Below are 14671 nucleotides of genomic sequence, written 5' to 3'. Positions count from 1 at the left end.
TCTGAGTGAGTGAGGCAGGAGGCACGGGGCTGATTGTGAGGCCTGATGATCTTGAAGGTCTTTTCTGACTTGGTTGATTCTGTGAAAGGAGCGGGAAAGACCTCAGTGTTTTCCATTGCTGTGCATGAAAAGAAGACAAAGCACTGATGCTGGTGGGCATCTCCACCTGACTGCCATTTTGATGAATAGCTGAACTGCTACAACTCCTGTGTTCCTGTCTGGAATGTGATGGCTTCCCACAGGCAGGGGAGCATCTCGCAGGAGCTGCAAAGCTGCAGGAATGAGCTCCATCACACCTGGTGTTTGTAGGATTTGGTGCAGGACTGTCCTCATCTGCTGGCACAGAATGGTGAGCTCCCCATGTTCAGAACATACTTTTTCAGCCATTTGGTAGCATTTTTTGCTTTTTTTTTTTTTTTGCTTTTTCCCATTGGACGGATATAAATGACTGCCTGAGAAGCTGGGGACATGCTTGTAGCCTTTTCCTGAACCGGTGTCAGGGAAGTGATTACCCTTCATTTTCGTGCAGCAGCATCCCTCTGCAACACATGGTTTTCTCCTTCAGTAGCCAACAAAATGAATCCTGGGAGGGAAGGAAGGAATTTCACAGACTTGCAGTTCAGTGGACTGAGCTTTTGAATGCATTTTCTGATTCCTTTTCAAGTCCCTGGCAAAAATGTCAGCAAGGTGGTGGCTGGGAGCTTCATGCCAGGAGGGGCAGGCTACTTTTTCAGCACATGCTTTATGAAGCATTGCTTTTATCCAGAGCCTCTGTCCTTATTCTCTGTATTGCTTCCCTCTGCAGATGCCATGGTCCCATCAGGGTGCGCGTGACCAGTGTGATTCAGTGGCAGGACTGGCTTGAACGATATAAAGATGCTGAGCAATTTTCTCCTAATTACTTTTAACAATTAGTGTCAGCTGGTTTTTCGTAATATTTTCTACTTATGCTGTTTTTTGCCAGCAGAATCCACACAAAGGAACTTAAAATCAGGATGGTTAGATAAGTAATTAATTGCGGAAAAAGAAAAACTCAGAGGAAATAATCAGTAATTAGTGAATGGCTAATTGACAAGACCTGTTTTTCAGCACCTACCTGGTCTGACTTGTGTTCATCTACAGCAGGGGTGGTGGTTTCATGTTTTATCCAAGCACTAGTGTCCTTTGTTGTTAGCTACTGTGTTTACAGGCAAGGATGGCCCCCTTCCCTTCTGCGTCTACAAGAACTGCCTGATCTGGGCTTGTGCATGTGGCTCTTTGCAGTAGCAGTGTGTGTTTGTGCAAATGCTGCCACTGTGCTGCACCTCTGGAGTCCACAGTCTCATCCAACACTTCCTGGGATGGACCCAGGATGTGTTCACAGGGCTGAGAAATGCCTGTCTCTTTCCCTAATTATTATTTTTTTTCCATAATTTTTTTGTTTATCATTCCTTTCCTGTGCTGGAGGGATGCAGGCAGGGGAAGCTGGGGAGCCGTGCACCAGCACCCTTGCTCACTGCCAGGAAATCTGCTTGTGCCAGCTCATCGCTCTGCAGCCAGCCAGCCTCAGCTGCTTTTTATTTTATTAGAGAATGTCACACTTTGACTCAGAGCTGGATGCTATGGGGATGATTGTTCCATTCAGCTGGGTCCCAGCCTGCTGTCCCCATGCCAAAGCGCGGTGCTGCTGCAGCCTGTGCTTCAAGTCATTTCTGTGGGGCATGTCTGTGCTTTGGGGTGACCTGTGCCTGCTTCTTTACAATGTCCTCAGCTGTGGTAGGAAGAGGGCCTCACATGTGGTGACCTGTGCTGGATGAGCTCTTGACACACAGTGAGGTGCTCAGCATCCTTGGGGGCCACCACCCTGCCTTTGTGCAAGGCCAGAAGCTGCATCACCTTGCTTGCAGCTAAAACAAAGACGCTGCAGTTTGGCAGCAGGTACAGGGAGAAATATGTGGACCAGGTTCATCAGCTTGATCTCCTTTGTCCCCAGTGCACTCCAAAGCTTCAGCTTAAATGGGCCAGTTTTCCAGCCTGCAGCAATGCGGTGCTGCAGACTCCAAGTACCTTGCTCAATGGAGCCTAGCAGAGCACTGTCTTTTGTCGAGGTGTTTATTTCCCTGGGCAAAATTGTGCATTTGTCCTGGTGGCAGCCAGGGTCTGTCCCTGCCTCCCCACCAGCCAGAGCCTGTTTTGTCCCCCAGTGTGTGCCTTGGCTCTGTCTTCAGCACTGGCTGAGGTGATATGTCACATAGGATGAGAACCGATGTCTGTGTCCCCACAGCACCAGGGCCACAATATGTGCTGCATCTACAGGAAAAGCTGAGCTTGATCACAGTGAGAGCATTGCTGAAAAGTGGTTCCTGTTGGCATTTCCTCTATCTCTCTGGCAGAGGTGTCTGTGGGAGCTCTTTGTAGGGGACCCCTCACCCTATTTTGCTGCTGTACCTCTTGTTGTTCCCTTCCCACCCATCTCTCACTTTGGGTCTCAGAGGTAAGGTGCGATGAGTTGCCACTCTCTCAACATTTTAATACATCATCTGATGAGGAGCTCCAGTGCAATGTTTATTGCCAATGCAGTATCATGCACCTTCATAACTGTGGCTTTCCCTTAAAAATAGCTTCTTATCCCCTTCACTGCCATTTTATTTCCATCGCATTATCTCCATTTCACCAACTCACCGTACTGAAATAATTTTCTCTCCTGGAAATCACCAATGCTCACAGTTTCCTGGCTGCAGTGAGCTTTGCTTCACATTATTGAGTTTTTTCTCAGCTCCATAACACTTTTTTCTACTAGATACACTAACAAACATGACAATAAATTATTTAGTTCCTTATTAATGACAATTAGATCTCCCTGTTGTCAAATGAACAAAATGTGATGGTGAACAGACTTCTCATGGATACATTAATAGAGCCATGATACATACATTTGCCTTCTTGCAGTGAAGTTGAATGTCTTTTTGCGTACCGATAATCCTGTATTCAGATAGAAAAATATCAGTGCCCCAGATTGGCTTGTGTCTTTCCATGGCCTTGCACTGACATGCATAAGCCATCTCATGTTTTGAGGTAGCCAATCATACTGGAAATCTGCTTGTATCTTCTGGATAAGTGGAGGAGTACACAGTTCCCTGGCAGTGAGTTTGGTAGGATTTTCCTTCCAGCACTGTATTCACTCACACACTGTTTTTTAACATTGTAAAATTTGTGTTTTTTCATCTCTTGAAGTAAGTAGACGGCAGTCTCCAATCAGCTGTTTGGCAGATGTTAACCAGAATCAGAGGTCCCAGCTCAAACAGCTACAGAAGGAAAATTCAATGAACATGAAATCAATACCAATAGCTGTGAGACACAGCAATGCACAGACGCTGTTTGATCCGTTCAAAAAACTCATGGGAGGAAAAGTGACATTCTCCAAGAGTAGAAGTAGTGATGTCTCTCATTCTGTAAGGGGTTTTGGTTTCTTATGTTTGCTATTGCAAACATTGATTTCTGCTTTTTACATTTATTTTTTTACAACTTTTTTCCCCTCGCTGCTTCCTTATATTTTGCTGCTGTTTTGAAAAACTGCATTTAAGCTGAAGGGTTTTTTTTCTGTATTTTTTTCTCCCCACTTTTTTCCCCGTTAAGCCAGAGAATGAGCAAGGTCGTAGAACTTCTCTAGAAAAGTTCACTCGCAGCGTGGTAAGTTCTTTTTCTTCTCCCTCCTCCCTTTCTTCAGAACTCCATTTTTCATTGGGGGGAATGCGGATGCTTAACTTTTTATTTCACCTTTATGTTTGCGGATAGCATCTTTGCAGCTTCTCTTTTAGTACCGTAGCTCATCTAAATAGCAGCTCTGAATACGGGGTGGGTGGGGAGCAGAATTCCATCGCAGTGCTCATTCCAGCTAATCATCACTGCAAAAGCAAACTGTCTAGTGTCCAGAATTAAATGGATAGATGTCTTTTTGCTGTGTGCCCACTACAGTATTTGACCTGGCTTTTCCTTGCACAGATAATCGGAAGAGCATGATTCTAGTAGCACCATTTCAACAGTATCCATACTGACCTCCATGCATGGTTCATGCTACCGTGTGTATAAATACACGTACATAGCCACCCACTGCAATGCAGCCGCTCCCTCCGTTGCCCCATTTGTCAGTACTCATGTAAGTAATGATGGGTGATACCCTTTGACTTGCTTGTAGTACTAACACCTGAAAAGGAATGCGGTAACAGCAAGAAACGTGATGCTGTTAAACCTCTTAGATAAGGGGATGCTGAGATCTCAAGGACAATGGGCAGAGGTCCTCTCCTCTCATCCTTCACCAGTCTCTGACCTCCAGCTACTTGGGTTCCAATGATTTTCTAGAGAAAGAGGGCAACGCTTGGCTTCTTTCTGCTCCCAGTGTTGTGCATACATCCTGGGGTGCCCCCATCCTGCAGTAGCACAGCCGGCTTGTTGGGAAAGGCTGGCAGAGGTCGGGGAGGGGTGCAGGATGGGATCAGTGGTGTTCATGGGGCAGCAGAGAGCTAGCACTGAAGGTATATCAACAATTCGTTCTGGTGTTGCTTTCTATCAAGTATGTTTTGACTTGATACATTGTACAGTTTTGGCACACCGCTGTGATATTCAGCTTTATAGCAAAGATGTTGGACTGTGTATATACAGTACATATGCTTTTACTTGCCTGTCTCTATGTATTTATGTATATTCATATATATACATGCTGTATATGTCCACACAGTGTATAAATATGAAACATTTGTACATCTAGATAGAAAAGGGGAAACTGCAGGTAAGTGTGAGCTATCATATAGCAGATAAACCTGGAGAGGTTCTTTCTGGTGCACATACTAACCAAAAGCAGAGCTTTGTAGTATATCCTCTGGCAGGCTTCCTGAGGAATGTATTTATATAGCTAATGCATATGCACACATTTGAAGTATGTTGATACAAAATATATCACTGTGCCCATCTGCATATTTACTACTTTGTAAGAGTTTGCCAGAAAGAGGAACAGGCAAGATTTTTTTTTAAATAAACTATGCCGAAATATTTACACCAAGTAGCAAATTCTGCTCCTAGATTCACCATTCAAGCTTAGAGAAGTCCTTAGAAGTACACGGGCAGCACAGCAGTAGGGTAGACATAGCAGTCTCTGATCCCTTCAGCCCTGTGCTTGGCTCCTGGCTGTGAAGTCAGAGGTGCAAAGCTGGGCTGGCTCTGCTATGCACTCCAAGGGACAAGGTCGGCCTCGGGAAGCTGCGCTTGCTCTGGGCAACACATTGCAGATCTGACAGTCTGTTGCACTAGAGCACTTACTAATCCACCTCATTTAAAAAATGACGGCACTGCACACGGTGGCAGGTTTATCTTATTACAATTTTCCTTTCGAATATAGCAAGGATTGACATTATGAAAGCAGAGTTAGCCTGTCTTCTCACCCAAGTGAAGATAAATGACATCATAAAAATCAGACATCATGTATCATATATGTTATAAATAATACTTGTTACTGAGGTAATAACTTAATTTTAAAGACATACACACACAAATCCATATATCTACATCTCTCTCTTCTGTCATATCTGATCATCTTACTAATTAAAAGGAGCCTGCTATACTATTTTTAGCCATGCAGTCTCAGCCTAGCTGTTTAAACCACAGTAGTTTCCCATCTGCTTTAGAAATGATTTAATAATCAGACAGAAGCTTAGTTCTCATAAGCTGAGATGATCCTTCAGGGCTGAGAGTGGAAGGAAAATATATCGAAATGAGTATGTTTAGGGAAACTACTGGTGTTGTTGTCTTGCAGAAGAAGCTACCAGGTCTCTTCCTATCTTACGCTGGTGACTATTTAATGGAAGGGGAAACAAGAGTGTTTATTATTATTTCCCCTTGTTGCACCTTGCACCATTTTGAGTTCTCTCTCTAAAGCATCAGTGGTTACTCAGTAGTAACAGGGATTATGGGGATACTGGTCTCAGCAGGTAACTTCAAGCGATAAACCTGGGCCATGATATTCTGACTTTATTTTGAACTTTTTAAAATCACACTATTCCAAGGAAGGAATATCTCTCGTAAGTAAACTGCTGTTAAATGTTCCAGCTCAGTATTGAGACACTGACACAGTACTGAGCACATCTCTGTGTTTTATTCCCAGCTGACTCTTGTTTGTGAACAAAAGGCATGCACAGAGCTTTTGAGAGTACTGGAGTTCTCGATCTCTATGCCTTAAGAATGTTGCCAGATATTGGATATAGCCTTTGTTTGGAATCTGACATTGCATGCTGTTAGTTGTTGTGTTCCTGGGTTGAGAAGGTTCTGTACCTGAATAAGATGAGAAAGTTCCTGCTTGTCTCTTCCATCAATGGGATATGAGAGAAGAGTGGTAGGACCTGGCAAAACCAGCAGCTGCTGCCAAAAATGAAAATGCCAGGCTTTGGGCTACATATTGGAGCTTAAGAGATGTCTCGTGTTTTCTTTGCCCTACCTCCTTCCTCAAGCAGTAGTTGGCCACTGCGGCATATATAGTGGCATGATTTGTAGAGACACATCATAGCTGCTTGCCACCTATGCTTGTGTATGGTAAACTATAGCCTGTATTTTATCTTTCATTGTTACAGTTCTTAAGAAGTGAAATATTAAATAGGAAAAGGAGTCTCCTGGTACCTTTTAGGGGTAGTGTAAGTATGCAGTGAGACTGAGAGTCTCAGGAAATTTATTTTAAATTTAGCATAGTAGAAGATATCAGGTACAGAAGAGAAATGCACTGTGAAATGTATCCAAAGAATCAGGGAGTATTTCCAAGCGGTAAATTGAACTCACTGCAGAAAGAATGAGGTGAAAGAAGAGGTGGTCTGTGTTTGGCTTACATGGGGATTGGGCTGTAGGTTAAGAACTCAAGAATAGAACTTCTCTAATGAGCTTTCATTTAAAGGACCTTGGACATTATGAATAGGGCATCTTATACAGGACAGCAAGTCAATGAAAACCAAGGATCGTCTTTGTTCTCAGATTTAGTTGAAGAACTGAATCAACAGAGGGGCTCAGCTTTGTTAGCCATGTGAGACAGAACTGAAGGAGGCAGCAGGCAGGGGCTGGTCAGCAGGAGCTGCTGTAAGTCCCTGAGGTAGCAGCAGTTGGTGTTTGTATTTTCATCCAGAACCCTTGCTCCCACTTTCCTGTATTCCCAATCCTTGGTCAGTGCTACTTCCCTGTGCTGTTTAGATTTTTATGTCCTCTTGTTTTGTCTACTGTTGGATCACAGTCCAAATGTTGGGCTCTGACTCTCCTGGTCATTATTCTTAGTTCATGAGTATGAAATCACACATGTAAAATCTATCAGTAAGGTCTCACCTTTCTCAGCTGAACTGTATATTCTGTGCAGCTGTGTGTCACTGTGACGTGTTACAAATACTAACCATGAACGCAGTTCTCAGCATAGGACTGGAGGAGGAATTGCTGTCTGATATCATCATTTCTCTCTTTTCAGCTGGCTCCTTGATAATGTCATAGAACTGTCATACACTTACCAGCTTTTCTACTTTTTCACTTTCACAGCTCTACCTAATTGCATAAATAGATTGACTGCCTTTGAGGGAATGGAAAGTATTCATGACCTGCAGTATAATAAAGCCAAAAGTTTAAGCCATTATGGCTAGAAAATACAGTGAGATAAAGTGTGGATAGTAGAAGGTGATACCCTGAAATGCTGATGAAATGGGTGTCAGGAACAGACAGTTAGAAGGAAAGGATATAGGAATGGATGCCAAAGCTTCTTAGATTTGGCACCTGTAAGAAGCCATGCTTTTTACATTACTGTCTCAAAGTTTGCTGAAATGGACAAGTTCAGGCAAGTCCTGGCCAAGGTTCCAGGACTGCCTTTGTCTGAGACACACAGGAGATGGACAAGTCCGGGAGCTACGAAAGGGAGATAAGATACTGATCAATGGCCCTTAAGTGGTCTTTCCTGTTTGCCCATCTCAAGGAAGATTGACAGCTCTGAGGAAGTCACAAGACTGACCCGAGCCGTCCCGAAATGTCTCGAAGGCTGGAAAGAAGGATAAAAAGGGCACGGACAAACCCCGAATTTTGGGAGAGGTTTTCTGACACCAGATGCCTCTCTACGCGAGCGCCTGCATGCTGAAGAAGATGGCTGCATGCTGAAGAACCTTAGTTGGGCATCTAGGTATCCGATCTCAGATCCCTCCACCGTTGTCCTACTGCTGCCTATTCTCTCTTCTGGGATTGCTGCTCGAGACTCTGCTCCGAGGGACCTCGCTGCCCGAGACTCTGCTTCTAGAGACCACGGTACTCTGACCGTCTTTTCTGCGATTCACCGATCTGCTGCTTGCAGCCTGCTACTCCGTTGCTGCTCTCCCCTGCCCTGGACCAACGTTAACAACGTGCTACGGGACGCTGCTGCATCCAGGAGGTGACTATTCCCCGCTTTAACGTAATTCTTGCTCTTTTCCACCTTTTTCTATCGCCTACTTTCCCTTCCCCATCACCCTAATTTTGGCATTCGTCACTCTCCCTTCCCCATCCCCTCAATTGTCTATTATTTCCAATAAACTGGTCGGATCAACATTTGAATGCTTCTTCTTCTTAATCTCACGCCGGGCATAACATTATTAAAAGAACCTTTGCCTCACTCCTAAATTGGAGCGAGACATTTTTTATTGGCGTAGTCGGCAGGATACCCGTCGTGAGAGTGTTATCCTTCCAGTTTCTCTAAAACTTTTCTGTCTGTTTCTCCTGGAGTTGCAAGGAGCGATTGTGATAACTTAATTTGACGTGTGCACCTCTCCAGGAAGACCGCTCCACATTCTGAAACTTTCTTTCTTACGTGTATACCTCTCGGGGACGAGTGAATTAATTTTGTACTGTTTGCTTTGTTTTACACGTGTGTGCCTCCCTGGGAAGACTATTTTGCATTGTGGTGGTTTTAAGTATCTTGTGACGTACCTTTGCTTTTAAAAGTTTTGTGTGTGAGTCTCTTGTGGAAGTGGTGTGTGCTTCTCCAAGAAGTTTATTACTTTTGAGAAACTTAGAAGTTATTTCTAACTTTTTTTGCTTGGAGGTTGAAGTTTTTCGTTGTGGCTTGCCAGAATAGCCAGGACCGATTGAGGTGTTTACACTTTCTTTGGAAGTGTTGATTGAGTCATTTGGTCTTTTGTGTAAAGGAGTGTTTTGAGCAGTTGTTGGTTTTGTTCAGTGTTTGCCTCTCTGAGGAGATAAGGAATCGCCTCCTCCCTCAGCGTAGATTTCGTTACCTGTAGATTTTTGGTTGTGAGTAAAATTATATCTGATATGGAAGGTGAAAATATGTTGTTTGATATCCTTGAAAAGCACGCGTCTCGGCCATCGTCATCAGGGATGGACTGGGCACGTGAAAATTGGTATAATTTGCAGGCTGTTTCTGACCGCATTTGCGTTTTACAACATGGGGCTCGTACCCGAGCCGGGAAAGGCAAATCATTTATTTGTGCAGTACTCGGTGCTGCTTTAAAAGCAGCCGTGGAGTTCCGAGACCAGCAGTTTGAGGCGGAAAACCAGACTATACAGTCGTTACAAGAAACAGTTAAAGCAACCCAGGAACTTGTGAAAGCTTTGCAAAACCAAATTGGAAATCTAGAAGTACAATTGGAAAGAGAGAGACATAATTCGGCCTTGTTACAAATGGCTTTTAAGGAAATTTTAACATATAAAGATACGGGTGACACTGATATTCATGGTGCACCACAAGAAAAACTGGATCCTCAGGAAGAACTAAAAGAAGCAAAAGAAAATTTTGATAAGTTTGAAACCCCAATAGCCCCTCTGCGCCCTCTAATAAAAACAGAATATACCTTTGATAATGGAGAGGACCTGGATCCTCAAATGAATGTTAAAGAAATTCCCTTTTCTGCCACTGAGTTAGCAAAACTGAAAAAAGATTTTAGCCGTTCTCCAAAGGAATCGGAAACGGAATATGTATGGAGAGTCAGCTTAACTGGTGGAGACCAAATAATGTTAACCGAAAAGGAGGCTGAGGGTTATTGGGGGCCAGGAGTATTTTTGACTACTGGTAATAACCGTGCTCCCTGGTCCCTAACACAGAGGGCTGCTTACTGGGCTGGTGGTCTCAACCCTTTAGAAAGGGGAGACCCTCTTGCCATTAATGGGACAGTTGACCAACTGGTTGAAAGTGTCCAAAAGGCCGCTTGCCTGCAAATGATGTATGACAGGAAATTGCAGCCACGGCACGAATCACCTCTGATGATGGCTGTTGATCCTGAACGGATGACTCCATTAATCAGGGGACTTCCAGAATCGCTGAAACCCATAGGTATACAACTGCAGGGAAAAATACAAGCTATGCCTCAGGGAGAAAGAACCCGGCCAGAATTAGAAAGAACTGGCACCTCAGGCCATTTGCAATCAGGGTATAAGGTATGGACATGGGGGGAGGTTGCCCAAGAGTTGATTAATTATGAAAGGAAATATGGGCCTGTGGCTTCTTCCAGTAAATCTGAGCCAAGGGAGGTAAGGCTCGCAGCGACCACCCTTGCTCCTAGGCCACCTAGCCCAAAACTCTGTGGAACTGGAAGGGTCTCATTGCCAGTAAGAACAGGTAGGAGAAATATTGATCATAAACGTAATCGTCTCTGGACACTGGGCTGGCAAAAGGGCGTTCCACGAGATTTGATGAATGGATTACCCACAGTCAGGCTAGAGAAATTAGTTAACTTGTGGCCAGAACAAAAGCCCAAGGAAAGTTGATACTTTCGCCCCCTCCCCCAGATGAGAGGGAGGGGGGGGGGGGTGAAGGATGGATGTTTGTTAGGAGGCTCACGACTAAAAGGAGAAGATAATTGTACTAACAAAGCCCCCAAAGGGCGAGTTGTCTTGTTTTATTTTACAGGAGATCCCCGTGGGACCTTCACGTAGCTGATTTTAACCATTTGTGTTTTGTGACAGAAAAATTGAAGATGTGATCATGCTAGAATACTGATATACCTCTTTATTTCATATTTTGGTTGCAATAGTATTATGTTTTTGTTTGCTGTACTTGTGAGTTGTGATTGGTATCAGTCTTTGGATCTGTTTAAACTTCACAATTGGGTTCAGAGTTTTTTTCAGGTCATCCTGGCTTTCTTGTACTCTTTGCACAGTGGTAATCATTCCTCCTAACCCCTTATTTCACCTCTTTTGGTCTAACTTGATTGTGATTTGCATGTAACTCCATGGTGTTTCCAAATTCCTAATGAATTGGGAAATGAGCAATGGGACCTATCTAATATCAGTTAGATGTGGTCACTAAAGTGAAATTTATCATAAAACCCTTTGCACTGATGCTTTCCAGTGTCTCATCAGTCCAGGAGTTCCATCCAAAACACTGTTGTTGGAAAGTGTCTCAATTGAACTGTTTTGGAAATGCTCAAGTGGAAGGTTCTCCTGACACAAATATCCCTATTGTTTTACTTGTTTATTTTTTACTATTGGTCATTGTTAAATGTATGGTTGTTTTCAATGTATGGTTGTTTTTTCTCAATTTCTATCTATTATTCATTATGTAATATTTATGTCAACCCTCCTGAAGAATCACAGGGTGGTGTCTGTAGCAAATTAAATGATTCTACCTGTTGTCTAAAGATTGATAATGGTAAAGTTGTTAAACAAATTGCTGATGGTATACATGTTCCTGTCCAAACTTGGAAAAGTCCAGACCTTGACCTTTTTCTCTGTCTTCCAGGTGTACTGTGGGTAAAATGCATCTTATTTTATCTATTGTGTGTTGTTGCAACTTTCATGTTTGTTTTGTGTATGATACCATGTTTCATTGAACTTATCCAATGTGTTGTATTGTCCATGTATTTTGTAACATCCTCAAGTGATGGAGAAGTGGAGCACATCAAGAAATCTTTTGTAATGATTGTATTAAACATTTTAATTCCCCTACCCTCTCCTTTTCCCCTCATGCTTGCTATCTTTTTCTCACCAACCTGGATCAGCAGTGGTCCATTTTTTAAGCAAACTTTGAGTCACGGGGTGGTGTAAGAAGCCATGCTTTTTACATTACTGTCTCAAAGTTTGCTGAAATGGACAAGTTCAGGCAAGTCCTGGCCAAGGTTCCAGGACTGCCTTTGTCTGAGACACACAGGAGATGGACAAGTCCGGGAGCTACGAAAGGGAGATAAGATACTGATCAATGGCCCTTAAGTGGTCTTTCCTGTTTGCCCATCTCAAGGAAGATTGACAGCTCTGAGGAAGTCACAAGACTGACCCGAGCCGTCCCGAAATGTCTCGAAGGCTGGAAAGAAGGATAAAAAGGGCACGGACAAACCCCGAATTTTGGGAGAGGTTTTCTGACACCAGATGCCTCTCTACGCGAGCGCCTGCATGCTGAAGAAGATGGCTGCATGCTGAAGAACCTTAGTTGGGCATCTAGGTATCCGATCTCAGATCCCTCCACCGTTGTCCTACTGCTGCCTATTCTCTCTTCTGGGATTGCTGCTCGAGACTCTGCTCCGAGGGACCTCGCTGCCCGAGACTCTGCTTCTAGAGACCACGGTACTCTGACCGTCTTTTCTGCGATTCACCGATCTGCTGCTTGCAGCCTGCTACTCCGTTGCTGCTCTCCCCTGCCCTGGACCAACGTTAACAACGTGCTACGGGACGCTGCTGCATCCAGGAGGTGACTATTCCCCGCTTTAACGTAATTCTTGCTCTTTTCCACCTTTTTCTATCGCCTACTTTCCCTTCCCCATCACCCTAATTTTGGCATTCGTCACTCTCCCTTCCCCATCCCCTCAATTGTCTATTATTTCCAATAAACTGGTCGGATCAACATTTGAATGCTTCTTCTTCTTAATCTCACGCCGGGCATAACATTATTAAAAGAACCTTTGCCTCACTCCTAAATTGGAGCGAGACAGCACCAAGAAAAGCCATCTGGAAAAACAGTTATTTTTATCTTTGGATGATGTCTTAAGAAAATTTGCTTGTTCCTGTACTCAAGTCATTAACAAATACTGTCTCTAGTGGGAAAAGGTACTTGTGTTCTGTAGGTGTGGGAAGCACCAGAACATACCTGAAGCTTGAGGGGGCCCAGTGTGCACTGACAACTTGCCTGTTATGTGCAGTAACCGGTCAGTGGCTGGCCCTGCTGAGGGCTGTGTGCCAGGGATGTAAGTGCACGTACTGACAGGTCTCTGCATGCTTGTGTGCACTACATCTGTTCCTGGTACCCACACAGTTCCCTACCTGTACAGTGTGTGGGCTGGATAAGTTTATGCTGCATGCACAGTTCAGGAAATGGTGGGTTGCATGTATTGCATGTACATTGTGTTATCTATTTGGTATGCAGGTCTACTTCAAAAGATAAATATTCTTCATCTCTCACGGGTAAGTTACTCTTCACTTCCCATCCTTTAAATGCTGCTGTGTGGCTCTGCTGGCACAGGATGGGCCACAGTGTTGGCCCCAGAGGTTTCTGCTCCTGCCCTGTGTGTACCATCTTTGGGATCCTTCTGAATGAAAGGCCCCTTATGGAGCTCAGGAGATGCTTACTATTCATGTACTACCTTTTATTCCAGCTGCATACATATTCTAGAAGATAAAACTACCTTCCACATGCTGTAGTTACTGAATCATGGCCTCAGCAAGGATTTCTGGGGCGGGGGGTTGGGTACTTCAGCAATTTCAGACAGGTTGATATTCCAGCACCAACAGGCAGCATGTTTCAAGCAGGAATGCTGCAGCAGGGATGGACTGACACCTAGAAGTGCCCTGTGAAACAGCCAGGGATGAGGCATGTTTTAAGGTAGGTTTTCAAACACCACTGAGCTGCACTTGCCCAGGCAGTTCTATACTGGACAGGATCTGGGCTATCTGTCCCATGCAGCACCATGGTGAACACTTGGCACTGGAACTGTGTGGTCTCTTGGGGCCATCCCTCCATCTACAGACTGCTTGAACTAATGCCAGCATAGGCCTTGACACATTCTTAGATACACAGGGCCCAAACTGCTCCCTAGCAGAAGAGGGCTTCAGCCATTTTCCTGGCGCTTCTGGGAGGGCAGAGGAGAGCTCCAGCATTCATGGAGCTGCTTGAGGAGCAGGTGAGTACTGAGCTCATTTATGTTCCTTTTTTACATGTAGTGGTGCACTAGGGATTCTGAAAGCAAAGCATAGCATCTGCTTTTATATTCCATCATATAAATTGAAAAAGGGGATAAATTGCAATGGGGATGTCAGATGTAGAAGCCATACCCTGGTTAGCAGAGCTGTGAGCAGCAGCAGTGCAGAGCAGCTTAGACACCTCGGTACCAGCAGCAGGCTCACGCTGCACCATGTTACAGTGACTCTTGACATGGTCCTGGTGGCAATGGGTGGGCATTCTGCATACTGCCATTGTGCTTGCCCTCTACAGCAGGTCCAGTGTTCAGTCTGTGTCAGCATGGAATTGGTGGTCTTGTCCATGACATTTTGTGTGCTTAAGTGATATCTGTTCACAGTTGTGTTTATTTTGCATTGAACTAAGCTATTTTCCTTTATTGTTTATGTTTTAACTCTGCTTTGTACTTAACTTTGTTAATTTGTGTTGCTTATTTTATGTTTGCAGTGTATGTTTTCATAAAAAAAGTAATATCTAATAAAAAATATATTTTTTTTCATGACACAAGATTAAGATTTCCCCAAGATCTACTCTAGC

General features: G+C 44.0%; 2 protein-coding genes across 2 annotated transcripts in view; both read left to right on the top strand.

Moving 5' to 3' along the window:
- Nucleotides 1-3919, top strand: part of RGS6 (regulator of G protein signaling 6) — a 186112-nt gene extending 182193 nt beyond the window's left edge. The window contains 2 exon segments of the mRNA XM_085548946.1: nucleotides 3616-3762; nucleotides 3765-3919. Coding sequence (XP_085405072.1) covers nucleotides 3616-3762; nucleotides 3765-3797 — 180 coding nt within the window. The 3' untranslated portion in view covers nucleotides 3798-3919.
- Nucleotides 3920-7765: 3846 nt separating this feature from the next.
- Nucleotides 7766-12807, top strand: LOC107306257 (uncharacterized). Its single transcript, XM_015849262.3, has one exon. The coding sequence runs from the start codon at nucleotides 9286-9288 to the stop codon at nucleotides 10735-10737; it is 1452 nt and encodes a 483-aa protein (XP_015704748.2). The 5' UTR covers nucleotides 7766-9285; the 3' UTR covers nucleotides 10738-12807.
- The last annotated feature ends 1864 nt before the right edge of the window (nucleotides 12808-14671 follow it).

Source organism: Coturnix japonica, chromosome 5 (genome assembly GCF_054131305.1).
Source record: "Coturnix japonica strain WE chromosome 5, WE-NBRP24, whole genome shotgun sequence".
NCBI lineage: Eukaryota > Metazoa > Chordata > Aves > Galliformes > Phasianidae > Coturnix > Coturnix japonica.
Note: the sequence above shows the minus strand (reverse complement) of the source record. Positions and strands in the feature narration are given on the sequence as shown.

Coding starts and splice junctions, on each gene's coding strand:
- LOC107306257 (XM_015849262.3), top strand. CDS start 9,286: ATGGAAGGTGAAAATATGTTGTTTGATATCCTTGAAAAGCACGCGTCT.